This window comes from Phyllostomus hastatus, unplaced genomic scaffold, assembly GCF_019186645.2.
Source record: "Phyllostomus hastatus isolate PE091 unplaced genomic scaffold, TTU_PhHast_1.1 phas_scaffold_60, whole genome shotgun sequence".
In the NCBI taxonomy this organism is placed as follows: Eukaryota; Metazoa; Chordata; class Mammalia; order Chiroptera; family Phyllostomidae; genus Phyllostomus; species Phyllostomus hastatus.
In genome coordinates, this window is record NW_025334038.1 from 10,730,232 (window position 1) to 10,744,591 (window position 14,360).

At 41.1% G+C, this 14,360-nt stretch overlaps 1 protein-coding gene across 5 annotated transcripts in view; it reads left to right on the plus strand.

Annotated features, from left to right (window-relative positions):
• The window catches only part of MGAT5 (alpha-1,6-mannosylglycoprotein 6-beta-N-acetylglucosaminyltransferase), a 341,618-nt gene that overhangs the window by 201,432 nt on the left and 125,826 nt on the right, over positions 1-14,360 (plus strand). For all 5 annotated transcript variants that reach the window (XM_045825932.1, XM_045825930.1, XM_045825931.1 and 2 more), the window contains 4 exons: positions 4,671-4,742; positions 6,364-6,525; positions 9,847-10,016; positions 13,187-13,321. In XM_045825932.1, the coding sequence (XP_045681888.1) occupies positions 4,671-4,742; positions 6,364-6,525; positions 9,847-10,016; positions 13,187-13,321 (539 nt within the window). The remainder of the gene's footprint in view (positions 1-4,670; positions 4,743-6,363; positions 6,526-9,846; positions 10,017-13,186; positions 13,322-14,360) is intronic.

Genomic DNA, 14,360 nt, shown 5'->3' on the forward strand with positions numbered 1-14,360 from the left:
CACCGGGTTTCAGGGCTCAGCTGTGGGTGCTCTGGGTGCCGGTGCATTCATCTGGCATGATTAGCAGCCTTTCCCAGAGGGTTATTGGAAAACCAGTTGAAATAATGTGTGCACAGTGCTTAACCAGCCTAGTGTCTGGTTCCATATGTTGTGCCTTTTGTTCTTTGCAGTTTCTCCTCCCCACTCCCGTACACATCCATTTCTAACAAGCACTTTGGACAAAATATTAATCATCTCATTTGTCTGGTACACAGGACTGGTCTAGAGAGCTGAACCATTTACATGTGTAGGTATCTTTTACCATTTCACTGCCTTTTGAAACTTTAGATAGAGAAGTGCAACAGGGGCGGAGTGAGGTTGAGAAGCCTTTTTTTTTAAACATACACCTTAATGAGTAACTTCGTTTGTTACGTCATCAGTATAACAAATTTGTGTATATATGTGTGCATTTGCATATATATGGATCATCAGTTTATCAAATGAATAGATGTTAGATCAACTGTACTCTTTTGATATATAACCAACTAGCCTGACAGGATGGCAAGCTGTAAAATTATCTTCTGCAGATCTTACAGAATTATTAAGAGGTCACCTGAGCCAATTCCTTCATTTTGTAGATGAGAAAACTTGAAAGCCAAACGGTTTAAGGTTATATTCCTAGTTTGTAAAGTTGGGCATGGAATCCATTTGGCCTATTCCAGTCCTCTTTCCCACTCTCTTGTCTTTGCTGAGCGTGGCCTCTAAGGTGGCTCTAAGGTGTGCTGTTCAGCGGAGCGACAGGTCTCAGGTGTCACCTAGCCCTCTGTTCACTATTGAGCTTACCTCGCAAGTCTCCAGCTCCTCTAAGCCTTGATTTCTTCACATGTAATCGGACGATGGCACCTGTGTCACAGGGCACCTCTGGGATTAACTGATATAATGTATGCAAGCTTTTTTTTTTCCCAGAGACCCTGCCATACTGTGAATCTTCAGTAAATGATTGGGTGCATATATAAATAACTCCTTTAGAAATTATTAATGTAAAAAATCATTGTAAAAAGTCATAATATGCAGATTAGTGTAAAGAAGAAAATGAAAAGCACCCATAACAACATCATCCAGAGATAATCTCAAACTTTTTCCTATGCATTTTTCTCCTTTAGTTTTGATTGCGCTTCACTGTCTGTAAAACACAGCATGTATTTCTGTGTTGGGGACCCGTTAGAGTGAAACACTCACCATCGGTCCTGGGAGAAACAGCTGTGACAGAGCCTGATCATCATGATTTCCAAGGAATTGAACGTTACTGTGAGGAGTTACCCAAGTACATGCGCACATATGTTCAATCTTCTCTAGTTTTTGCTGCCATTTCATTACTTTTTTTTTTAAGAATAATGAATTGTCCATTCCACAGACCTTGAAAGTGTGACCTACTTGAGCTCTGTTTAGGGACTTGGGGACTTTAGGGACTTTAGGGATTCACGTGGCTCATGATTAAGCTGCAAAACCTCCTCAGATCAAAGAAGTTTAAATCATTGGGAGGAGGGATGTCAAAAATCAAATTGGTTGATTTTATATTCCTCGTTCAAAAAAGTGATTTACAAGGCTCTCACGGTGGAATGCACATAATTCTCCAAAGGTCTAGCCTAGCTGGTCTTTTTCTGTTTTCGCTGCCTCTTCATTTTGTTGCTTGAGGCCAGTGTACTAAAAAGATTAGTTTCCTTGGAAGAAGCATTGCCTTCAAATCCAAGGTTATTAGAGTAATGGTTCTGCTCCTCTATTGATTCTTGTGTGTGTTGTCATGAACTGGGACAGTTTTCAAGTCTTGGACTAACTGGTGATCTGTGGACTATGTGAAGGACGTGCAGTCCCTCCACTGGCAGAGGGCTTGGGTGCACTGGGCTGCCAGCTCCAGCAGTCAGGCAGGGTGGGGGGCAGCGGGAGGGCCCAGCATCACAGCCAAGTGTGCCTGTGAGGGCAGGTAACACAACCCTATCCCAGGGAGAGCACCAAGGATCACAGGTGGAAAAGTGTGGCCAAGGCAGTGGGTGAAGGATGGCAGCAGCCACAGGTTGACATAGGACACTGGGGTTCTGAGACCCAGGAGGGGAGAGGAGATGATGAGGATGATTTGGAATGGAAGAGTGTCCCTAGGAGAAAGGCAGTGGGCTCACTCTGGTGTCCTGACATCCTGCTGAGGGGTAAAGTTTCTTATAGGAGCCTGACTAGATCAGACAGAAAACAGGGATTAGAAGGCTGATTTATTAGCTCGAGCAGACTTTCCCTGAGTATAATTGATGACTCTTATTTAGGAACAGGTTGCTCATTTCACAATGTGGAATTACTACCAGTGCTGACCTTCTTCTAATCCTGGTAATCCCCTGAGGTTTCAGAAAGAAATGCTTTCCCCTGCTCCCACCCCTCCCCATGGTGAAATTGGTTTCTGTTCAATTTAATTATCTTCTTAACCAGTTATCCTGTCACTGTATACAAAAACAACCTTAAAAACTCACCTTCCTCATTCTGTGTCAAGATGCTCATAGTTGTTTTTTTCTCCATTATGAGTGAATGTGTGGCAGTAAGATTTCTTGCTAAAAGCTAAAATAGACTGACTCCATTTTCCATGCTTTCAGGAATGCCCTTGAAGTCTTAGAAAGCATTATCTCGTCATTTAGAGTAACAAGAACTGAGATAAATGATCAGTTTCAAAGAGGAATTAAAGCCTTGAGTATTCTATAGGGAAGTCGTATTTCAGAATATCACCTTGGACTGTATTTTCATCAGAGTGAGTTTTGGAAGATTCTTCTTAGGATGGAAAAGTGAGGAGGAAATGTCCTTTCCTTTAGTGGTGTCCGATCTCACTAACATCTCTCCTTTTGCTTGATTTTCTTTATTCATAGTCTTGTTTCATCTTTCTCTGTCATGCTGTTCACGAGGGAGTGTTTCATCTTGATGGTGCTCCGCTGACCGCCAATGTACCCTGCTTGCCCACCGTCATCCTTTTGTGTGGGGTTGAGGGTCTCTCCGTGAGGTCTGCAATCCATTTTAAGCCTTCATGTTATAAATATGCTGTATAGCAGTGTTTTCTTGAGTCCACTGACAAAAATTTAACTTGTACTAAATAACTCAGTTAGGCCCAGCAGTGCAAGGTACACAGGGGTGTGGCGCTATTGGGACCCACTGGGCTTCGTCCTCTTGCTTCTTTTCTGTTGGTTTTCCCTCATTTTTCTTATTGTGGGGCTCCAGATATTGCCTTTCATGGTGATATTGCTGTGAGGTCTCAGCAATTAGGATGAGCATCCAAGGCAAGTTAGTACTTTCTTCTTTTATGAGTAAAAACCATTTTGGCTTTCCTCATGGGGAGTCCTCTGGAGCCTCTGAAGTTATTCACAAATATGGTAAAGTCTAATTTTACTCCACAAGAAGAAAAAGAGAATATTGTGCTTTTCTTCTTCAGGGACTCCATCCTCCCTCTGGCTTTGCTGCCCTCTGCTTAATCGCTTTCAGCTCATTTGCAGGCAGCTGGCTATACGCAATCCCAACAGTTATTTTGGTCTTAGTAAAAATCACCTTGCTTTAAGCACAGTTTCTAGGTGAGTGAAACTGCTGTTTCTTTGAAAACTCACTCTCAGCTGGAAGACAGACCATTTTGTTCGACTCTGCATCACTGACCCAGGAGGCTGTGTCTCCCACGTGTGCCTGCTTTCTCAGTGACTTTCCAAGTCATCCCTCACCCCCTTGCTTTGTTGATCTCTGTAGGTCCTCCTGGCCATAGGAAAAAATTATTTCAGTGGCTATTTACTGTCCATCTTTAATAATCTCATTATGTGTTAGTAAATGGGCGATATGCAGTCTGACAATTATATGGCCAGTTTTGACATTGAGGTCAGACAACAATATTCCTGAATGCATTTTTTATTTTTTCTTTACTAGAAATTGTGAATTTGCCTAATCCTCTTTGATAACCTTTGTTGAAGTGATTCCTGTAAAACCTGGCACGTTTACTTTCTCTGTCTTCCTCCCCACAACTCGCCAGACCCTTGTGCGTTGACAGAACAATCCATCTTCCAGAGTGGTTCTCACAAAATCACTGAGGGTTTTTTTTTTCTTTTTCCTTTCATCTCTGTCTCCAGTAGTTTTTATCATCTTGGTCCTTAGTGTGAAGTGAACAACTGGGAAATGAGGGAAAGCCCGGATCAATTAGCCTTAAACATCAGTTGCATTTCTAATTCTGAGATAAATGACTGATTTCTGTGGCCCAAATGCCAGACATGCCACCGCAGGTAACAAGTCATACCTGTCCTCCTGCTAAAGTCACAGAGGCACCTTTCCCTTCTCATTCCCCTGAGGGAGTGTTCAGGTCTTTTAACTTTCTGCTGTGAGAACCCTCCTTCTCCTGGTGTAGAAATATGAGAATTAAATGATAAAGGAGTCAATCACTGTAGAGTATTTTGAAGGGAAGATACAAAATGTAATCATATTCTCCTTGGGACCTTTGCTGATTACTATTTCATCTGAGGGGACACCTGCCTCTGGATCCCTAGCTGAAGTGTGGGGCTCTGACAATAACAATAACCCACTTCAGTATAGTGCTCATGGCGTGTCAGGAACTGTGCTCAGAGCTTTGTATATACATTAATGCATTTACGGGTAAGCCAGTGTTCTGAGTGCATCTGATTTATATTTTTCAGGTTGAAAATTGGTGTCCTCGTTTACCTTGGAGAGCAAAAAATCCCTATGAAGAAGCTGATCATAATTCATTAGTAAGTGATTTTGGAAACCTCTTATTAGTCTTGTGATTTGGGTCTGCTGCCAGTTGATACACGTGGAGTCTTCTAGAAATGCCAGTTGTTATCTGAAATAGTGGTAAACTGAAGAACTTCTATCCTCACCCCTGTGGAAATCTCCGTAGCCAAATCAGTCAGCCAGTTAGCACATATATTTATGGAGCAATTCTCCGAGGGTCCTTAAGTGACAGGCTACTGATATGAATAAGACCTTGTGCCAGATGTGGAGGCACTCAGGTCTGATAAGGGTGATAGTTGTAAGTAGTGACCATACCTGTGTGAATGCTAGAATACAGACCCATGGAAATTAATGAGGAAGTGTGATCTCAGCCTGCAGGGATGAGCAGATATTGCAAAGAGATGACATTGGAGCTGAATTTATGATGATGAGTGAGTTTATACTGGGTCAAGGAGGTAAGGGCGTCAGCTGTGAGGGGAGAAGGTGAATATGTAAGAGCTCGGCATTTTCAGGGAGTAAAGCACGGTTCAGTGGGACAAGGCCATAGGCATTTGGATACATTGGGGCAAAGGTGAGATTGGAAAGGTAGCTAGGGGGACAGGGAAAGGTTTTATATGCCTCAAGCTTAAGTCTTTCATCTTTACATTGGGGATCTATAAGCTTTTTAAGTAAAAGTCCAGATAGTAAATATTCTCATCTCTGTAGGCCATAAGGTCTCTGTCACAACCACTCAGTTCTGACCTTGTAGCACAGAGGGCAGTCATAGACAAGATGTAAATGCATGGGCATGGCTGTGTTCCAGTAAAAGTTCATGTATGAAAACAAGCAGCAGGCAGGATTTGACCCAAGACCTGTAGCTTAGATCATGGGAATCTGGGGAAATTGTTGAATGAAGGAGGGATGTGATCAGGTGGGTGTTCAGACTGAACCATGGGGCCTGCTAAAAAGTTGATTCAGTTACATGAAATTAATACTGATGTTATTATTATTTCTGTCATTTTAATCACTGGTTGTATGCAGCTATATTACAAACATGTTCTTCCTGGCTTTTACACAGTTCTGGCCTAAATTTTAAATTTTATTCACTTGTAATAGGAAAATGTTATTTCTGGCTTTTGAATTCTTTAGAAAGTAATGAACTTTTATTTGGATTGGGAAAAACCTGGAGGAGGAGCATGTATTTCCCTACCTAATTTTGTGGGCAGAAGGAGGCTTTTTGGCAGCCTCTACACCAGGTGGGCTGTTAAGAACTAACTTCAGTTTTCCCAGGATTGCGCTGCCCTGCAGTAGAATGAAATGGCCAATAAATTGAGGTGCAAAGAATTTCAAGGTACATCAAACAGGCTTATTTTAAAAAATGCATTTTAACATAGCTCAGGGCTGTGCAGTAACTGTGCTTTCTTTCCCAATTTCTAATTTTTTAAATGATGTCCCTTTTGGCGGATCAGCAGTCGGGGGCCTTTGCTTCAATTTGCAATTCTGGGACCTTAAAGTAAAGCTGTGCAGCAGAGAAGACTTGCTTTTGAAGCCCTGTATTTAATTGAGTACCTCTTTCAAGTTTTCAAATGTCACCTCATGAAAAACCATTATGCTTTCTGACTTTTCATCTTCTCATTTTTATTAAATTTCTGTTTCCAGGCTGAAATTCGTACGGATTTTAATATTCTCTACAGTATGATGAAAAAGCATGAAGAATTCCGGTGGATGAGACTGCGGATCCGGCGCATGGCTGATGCGTGGATCCAAGCAATCAAGTCCCTGGCAGAAAAGCAGAATCTTGAAAAGAGAAAGAGGAAGAAAGTGAGTTTGTAATTAATTCCATTCAGTTAGATGCCGGTTTTCTTTTAAAATTTGAATTTGCTGAAAAACAAGACTGAGAGAAATGTCATGCCTCAACGATGCTCCTTCCGCGTGAACTGCCCCGTCTCTCCGCAGCCCCTTCTGCGTTTTCCTTTCCCCGGCTGCAGTCATCCTGCCTAGCTAGGTGCATCCAAGCAGAATATCTGCCTGGAGGATTTTCCTTTGAACCATCTGGCTCCCTCTCTCAGTGGTGTCAGGAAACGTAATCCTCTTTTCTTTACCTGAATACAACCTTTGAGAACTTCCTGTTACATCATCATGACAATTTCATATTTTTGGAGTTTGTCAGTCCCGGGCTTTGGGCAACTGGTGAGTTCCATTACTACTCTGTACGGTTGGTACTTCTGCTTACATTCTTGAAAGAGGGATACTGTGAATTAAACTCGAGCCAGTTTGTTCAAGTTCATGAGGAAATGCCTAGAAAACCTGTAGAAAACTCCTGAGAATGGGAAATTTTGTACCCTATTAGTTAGAGACTAAGTGACTGTGGCTTTAGATTAACTGTTCTGATGATGAACAACTGAGCAGAGTAAACAACATGTTCCTATATCTAAAAATTAATTTAAAATGTGTTTGATATTATTTCTGACTTGGTTCATTTGATATCTTTTGATAAAAGAAAATATAGATGTGCTTCCAAATCACGAGTCACAGTTTGGTGGGTCAGCTCTGCTTCGATCCCTTGAGTTTATGAGACAGCAGCTCCAAACCTCCTGGCACTGAGTAGTCTTCTGCAGAAAAGTACGTGGTCACAGAGCAGATGGGCTGGAAGAAGAAGTAAAGAGCATTTCTGAGTGATCCTATGCAGTAACCTCCAGGGTATACTGCCAGGTGGGGAGACGTTAGGTGGAGAACAGTAAACATTATTCTTTGAGGGGAGAGAGAATTTATCTAATAATCTGTATCTGTACTTCCACATATACATAGAGATGCATACATATATACACACATATAAAATGTAATTTAATATACTATACACTTCTTGCTCATATTTTTAAAAAATGGTTAAAATGGTAAAGTTTATGATATATATACTTTACCACAATAAAAAAATCTCAATAAAGGGACGGAGGGAATAGCATAGAGGCAACAAGTAAAGAGACCAGACAGACTTCTCTGAATATATCTTACTTTGTAGATTTGATACTGGAATCATTTTACAGAAGTGTAAAAACTTAATTACCAATAAAAAGCAATACTTGAAAATCACAAGGAATATAAGACAAATCAACTCATTTCTTAATCTAATTTTATACAAATACATAAAGAAGGACTATTTTTACTGATTTTAGAACATAGTAAATTGGACATTTTCTGATGGGATATCACAAGGGGCAAAAAACCTGCCAAAATATCTTTAAACAGCCTTGGCCCAGTGATGCAGTTGGTTGGAGTGTCATCCCGTGTACCAAAAGATTACAGGTTCAATTCCCAGTTAGGGCACATACCTGGGTTGTGGTTTTGATCTCCAGTTGTGGGGGTACAGGATGCAACCAACTGATGTTTCTCTCTCACATCATTGTCTGTCTCTCTGTCTCTCTCTCCCTTTCCTCTCTCCCCTCTTCCTCTCTCTAAAATCAATAATAAAATATCCTAAGGCAAGGATTAAAAAATATTTTTAATAACTTTTACTAATCATGTAGGAGGTGGGTAGTGGTCATATTCTTATTCTGAAGCCATTGTGTATATTGTAATAAAGCAAGTAATTATGTTAATGAGCTTGAAGAGTGGGATTTTCAGTGTAGGAGAGAGGAATGACAGATGTCAGATGGGAAATGTTATGTAAAATACTGTGATCGTGTGTTTGAATTGGAAAAACCAGTATGAACTCATGATTAGTTTTATCTGTGAGGAGAAAGGTGTTTTCTAGCTGTGTGCTCTGAGAGGCCTACAGACAGTGATAACCTAGAGCATCGTTGGCGCTGGACTTTGATCTTTAAATGCCCTTTCCACCACTTGATCCAAGGTCCTTAGAAAAATTGGCTGATTAGAGCCTGAGACAGAATGTATACGATGAGGTTGGAACACCTTGTCATACCAAGAAACTATTAAAGACTTAAGTATTTACTAGCCTTTTTGTTAAAATGTAAACTGCATTTCAGAGTGCTCAAATAGTTGATACAGGGTAGCTTCTCTTTATAGAAGTATTCCTGCTAATAAATGCAGAAGAAATGAGAGAATATCACCACTCTGACATCCCTAATGGACTAATACATTTAGTGACCATCAATAGCTGCTAATATCAGAAAACAAAGATTGTTCCCACCCGTGGAAGGAAGTGCATAGCACCACCTGTGAAGTAGTGTTGCCAAAAAAAACTGAGTATGGGTTTGGTCATGTCTGTAGATCTAATTACTGATTTACCATGAATACAATCAGCAAAGTCCAGAGTGTGAGAGAGACCACTGGATATACAACCTGGTTTCTTTGTCGAATGAATTACAAGCCCCTCACCACCCCTACCCCAGCGCACCCCCGCCCCTGCAAAAGGATGATCAGGCATTACCATAGGTTAGAGACAGCTAAGAGACATATGAGGCAATTACAATTTATGCACTTTCTTCGACTTCTGACTGGAACGACTACACTTGAGGAAGTGTAAGCACTAACTGGGAACTGGATAATAGCAGGAATAGCTATTCTAGGGGCATTAGTGATGTTATGGTATTTTTTAAGTGAAGATATGTTTCTTTTAGAAATATAAATTGAAATAGTTATCAGTGAAAACATGATATCTAGGATTTGCTTCAAAGAAAGCTAGAGGGGTTGGGAAAAAATGAGGGGTATTCATTAACTGCGATTTGTAACAGTTAATAATTGTTGAAGTTGTGTGAGAAGTACATCAGAATTGACTTTATTGTTACGTCTGCTGTAGTATGTATTTGAAATTTTCCATGTTATGAGCATAAAAATATTTCAGCTGTGGAAAATAGCCCAATGTCGTTAAAAATATTTTATTGTTCTGGCTTACCCTCCTTTAATTTTTAGTTTTCAAATATATCCTTCTTTTTAAAAGGAGGATTACTTGTCCGTATCTCCTCCTCATAGCTGCACCAAAGGCAGTTGTTCCTCTAAGCCAACAATGAAAAAAATCATTTCCTTCCTTCCTTTCTCCTTTGTAGAAAAACTGCTTACCCCACGTCGAGATTTCATTACAAAGTAAACACAGCGTTAGAATTGGTTGATCACTTTTTAGTGTGTTACCGTGGAGTTGGTTCTTGGTTCAGTGGGAATCAGCATGTGCCTCTTTGTCTTTTTCAGGTCCTTGTTCACCTGGGACTCCTGACGAAGGAATCTGGATTTAAGATTGCAGAGACAGCTTTCAGTGGCGGCCCTCTTGGTGAATTAGTTCAGTGGAGTGATTTAATTACATCTCTGTACTTACTGGGCCATGACATTAGGATTTCAGCTTCACTGGCTGAGCTCAAGGAGTAAGGAGATTATTTTTCAATTTTAAAATCAGAATACAAAAAGAAATTGTAAACTCTTAAAGCCCTCTATTAGTGTGTAATTTCTTGTGGAGGAAAATGAAAGTGATAATTCACTAAACAGGAGATAAGAAGATTATTTTCAGGAGGTAAATACATACACTGTGAAAAGGATAATATGTTTTCATTGTAGCTACAGGCTCCAGAGGCTTCATAAATGAATGCCAGAAAATTCAAATTAAGGGGTTTATTCTTTGGTATTACAGGTGCTTCCAACATCTGCAGCACAAAACATTATTGACTTTTCTAATTCCCTGTCTTTTGCTGAAATTCATACCATTCCCTACTCAACATCAAGCTTTCTAAATCTTGAAACAAAGCAGGTTCCTGTTTATAATTTAATTTGGATAGAATGAGTTTCCTGAAAGCCCTGATCCAGTCCTTTTTCAATTAACCAACTTTCAGCTCAGAGTCTGTTAACTCTACCTGGGTTTTCTCTTTCATGGAAACTTGCTTGTGGCTGTAGTCCTCTCTTTATCTCTTTTAGATTGGCACAGCTGGCTAAGCAGGAATGCTTAGAGCCCCTTCTCTCCTTTCGGGTAACTGCCCACTGAAATTTTCCCACCGCACAGCCAAACTGTCATGTTGCAATAGGTCAGATGTTGCAGAAGAGACACGTTGAATGAATGTTCTGTATTCAACGATCATGTCCCACCTGGCTCCTACTTTACTCTTGAAGATATTGACTGCCAGAGAGGTTACCTATGTTCAAGTCCAAGGTCTACACCTGATCAGTGGCAGTGTTGAGATGAAAGCAGTATCAGTAAGATAACATTGGCTTTCATTTGTTAAATGATTTCCATATGCTGAAACTGTGATAAGGGCTTTAGTTATAATAGCAGTTTCAACAATGATGACAACTATGATGGCTATTAACACAGCTCAAATTTGTTGAGCACTTACTGTGCTTCAGATACTAAGTGTTTTATATGCTTTCATCTTATTTAGTCCTTAGCACAAACCTGGAGGTAGGTGTTGTTGCTTTCTGCATTTTAAAGATGAAGAAACTGAGGTTCAAACCAAAAGGAAGTTGTTTAAGGTCACATGGGGAATATGGACTTTAGCCCTGTGTCTGTCTGACCTCAAAGCCTGTGCTCTTGACCTCTGTACTACATGGCTCATTTCAGATCTGGATAAACCCAAGTTCTTCTGAACCCTTAAGCACCACTCTGTCCCTTTTGCACGCTGCCTCCTGTTGCCTCCCTCTTGCTTACTTTGAAATACACTGTGTGCACCGCCTATGAAGTGGGTGCATTCGTGCAGTTAACACTCATCCCTTCAGTGCTTCTTGGTATGGGATATACAGACATGACCAGCACGTGCTCAAGGAGATACCAGTCTTTTGATAATTACAATTAATACATTACATAATGATTATACTAATTACAGTGTGCATAGTACTAATTAAGGTGTGGATGCTATTATGTAAGCACGTGAAGTGAAGAAACTGAATGTTGTTCTCCACTGTCATTTAGCACCAGAAAAGTGCCTAGCATACACTGGGTGCTCCTAACTATGTACTGAATAAATGAGTGAAAGGGTGAATGAGTGGATGGATGAATGAGGGGGTGGGTAAACAAAGAGAATACTGTAGGAGCCCCAGGGACACGTGCTTTCCAGGCAGGTCAGGAATGGCATATTAGTGGTCTGTCAGGCAAAGACTTAGTTTTGTGGTCAAGAGGAAGTCTGTGGAGGTCTTTAAGTATTGCCGATAGGGACAGATGTCTCTAATTTAGGAAGATAATTGTGGAAGAGTATAGAGCAGTAGATTCCAACCATGCCAGTACATTAGATCCTCCTGGGGATCTTCAGACTCCCACAGCCCAGACCATATGTCAGACTAATTAAGTCACCACCTTTGGGGATAGGACACAAACATAAGTACCTTCTGATGCTTCAGATTATTCCAATGTGCACATAAGTTCAGGAACCAGTGAATGCCGGGTGGACCAGGAGTTGGGAGAAAATGGCTCAGCAGGCCAAGTGTAGCCCTGCATGTTTTTGTTAATGAAGTTCCACGGGAGCTGCGCCCATTGCCCATGTACTGTCTGACTGCTTTCGCTCTGCAGTGGCGGAATTGAGTAGCTGCCACAGAGAAAATGTGGCCTTTAAAGATGAAAGTATTTACTATCTGATCTTTTACCCCATCCTTCCCTCTCAAAAAAACCCTCAAATTCTTGGGAAGAAATTGCTTCTAGAGACCAGAACTGAGGAGCAAGGTGCTCAAAGCAGTGTCAGTTTGGAGCCAGAGAGCTGAGTCCTGTGTGTGGCTCTTGTCCTCTGAAGTAGCATGTCCGCCCATGACTTGGTGAAGGGCTGTTGGGCGTGCGCAGGGATGAACACCCTCAGTGATGACCACTTCTAGGAGAATGGCAGTACCCTTAGCAGTGTACTGCCACATGTGAAGTTGGTGCACAGTCCAGTATGTTGGCTCTCTGAGTACAAGTGTGGGTTTGTATGGATGGCTGGGTGGAAAAAGGGTAATGGAAAAGTATAAACCATAGTGCCAGTCGGTCATACAGTCTAATCAGAGGGAACAACTTGATGTAAGAGAAAAAACTAGGAAACAGCACAAGGAGCTATAGAAAGAAGTTTATACTGCAAAGGCTACAAAGAGTAGAGGTCAGAAATAGGTCAATAAGGGCTGGAGTAATAAGAAACTGAGTCAGTATCTAGAGTACATTGGGCACTTTCTATTCAATTCCTCATTTAACCACCAAAGAATCCCCGAGAGGTCGCTATCCAATCTGGTTTTGTGGTGTTGTTTGTTTGTTTGTTTGTTTGTGAATGAGGAAAGATTCTGAGGTTAAGTAACTTGTCCAAGATCTCACAGCTTCTGGGTAGGGGAGAAGTTCAGACCCATCTCTTCCTGGGTTTCAAAAGTGGTGTTTGTACGCCATCATTTGCTCTTGCAAGAGCCAAAGTCAGGACTCTGGGTGGGCCTGGATGAGCCTGGATGGGTGGGAAGAATTTGGATAAGCAGTGACTTGTGAAGAGCCATGCCGTTTTCCCCATATGGATTATTGGATGTTTATTTGCCTGTTAAAGTTGTTAAGTATAGTACCTTGAAGTAAATTGTTTCTTTTTTTCCCTTCCTTCTGCCCCTTCCCTAGAATAATGAAGAAGGTTGTAGGAAACCGGTCTGGCTGCCCAACTGTAGGAGACAGAATTGTTGAGCTCATTTACATCGATATCGTAGGACTTGCTCAATTCAAGAAAACTCTCGGACCATCCTGGGTTCATTACCAGTAAGTGTTACATGCAGTTCTTAAGCTTGTAGAGCTTTTTATTATTTTTTTAAACACAGTTGAATGGTTATAGATAGAAAAAAGCTTATCAAATATCTTTTGAACTGTGAGGAGTATGTTTCTCATTTCTGAATTGAAATTCAGATTCTCTCTATTGACTTCTTACTTTCAAGGGCTATTCATGATTTTCATTGATTTCTTTTAAAAGAAATCATTCTTTTAAAAATAGAAAACAAATGTCCAACGTCCTTTTTACCTTTCCTACTACCTCTCTCAGTATGCCTACAACAATTTCATCTATTTCATCAAATAACAATTTTGATAAAATATGGACAGTGTCATTTCTTGTGTTTCTTAGGTTTGAGATAATGACTCATTTCTCTTCACCTTTCCACCAGCAGTATTCTTGGAAGAGAAAGCTGGGGGAATAGGTTGTCTGAATGCTGGCGTCTTGCACTTTTTACGATAAGCCTTATGCTTAGTATGACTCTAATGCATGTGCTACCCTGTTCACAGTCTTTACTAGTTAGTAGACGAGTTCGGTGTTCCCCTTGCTGTGGGTGTGGGGCATGATTTAGTATTTGAAACTGTTGTCAGTGGAACTCAGGCTCTTCCACGAGATCACAAGGAAAGCATTCCAAGGACCCATGCACAGGATATTGTGATGTGGCAAGGTTTATTCCGGTGGAAATAGAAGCTGCCCCGTGGGTTTCCAAGATCCCATCTCTGCCTGTCCTGCCATGGAAAAAGTCCAGCCTTGTCTCCAGCAAGGCCAAGACAAAAGCCAGTTTCCAGCATTTTTGCTTCATATTAAAGCTTAGTCCTTCAGAATCCATGCAGTCAGCTGCAGGCACCCCAGGAGCTTGCTAGACCCACATGGTCCCGTGCTCCCAGGTAAGAGAGCACACAAACAAACAGGGTGAGTGTGGGTCATGAACAAGAGAGAGAGCGAGCCAGCAAGCAAGCGTGAGCAATTCCCTTACCCCCTAAGGGAATAAAGAAGGGGGTTATATTCAGGATATTTTTCAAAATAACCAAC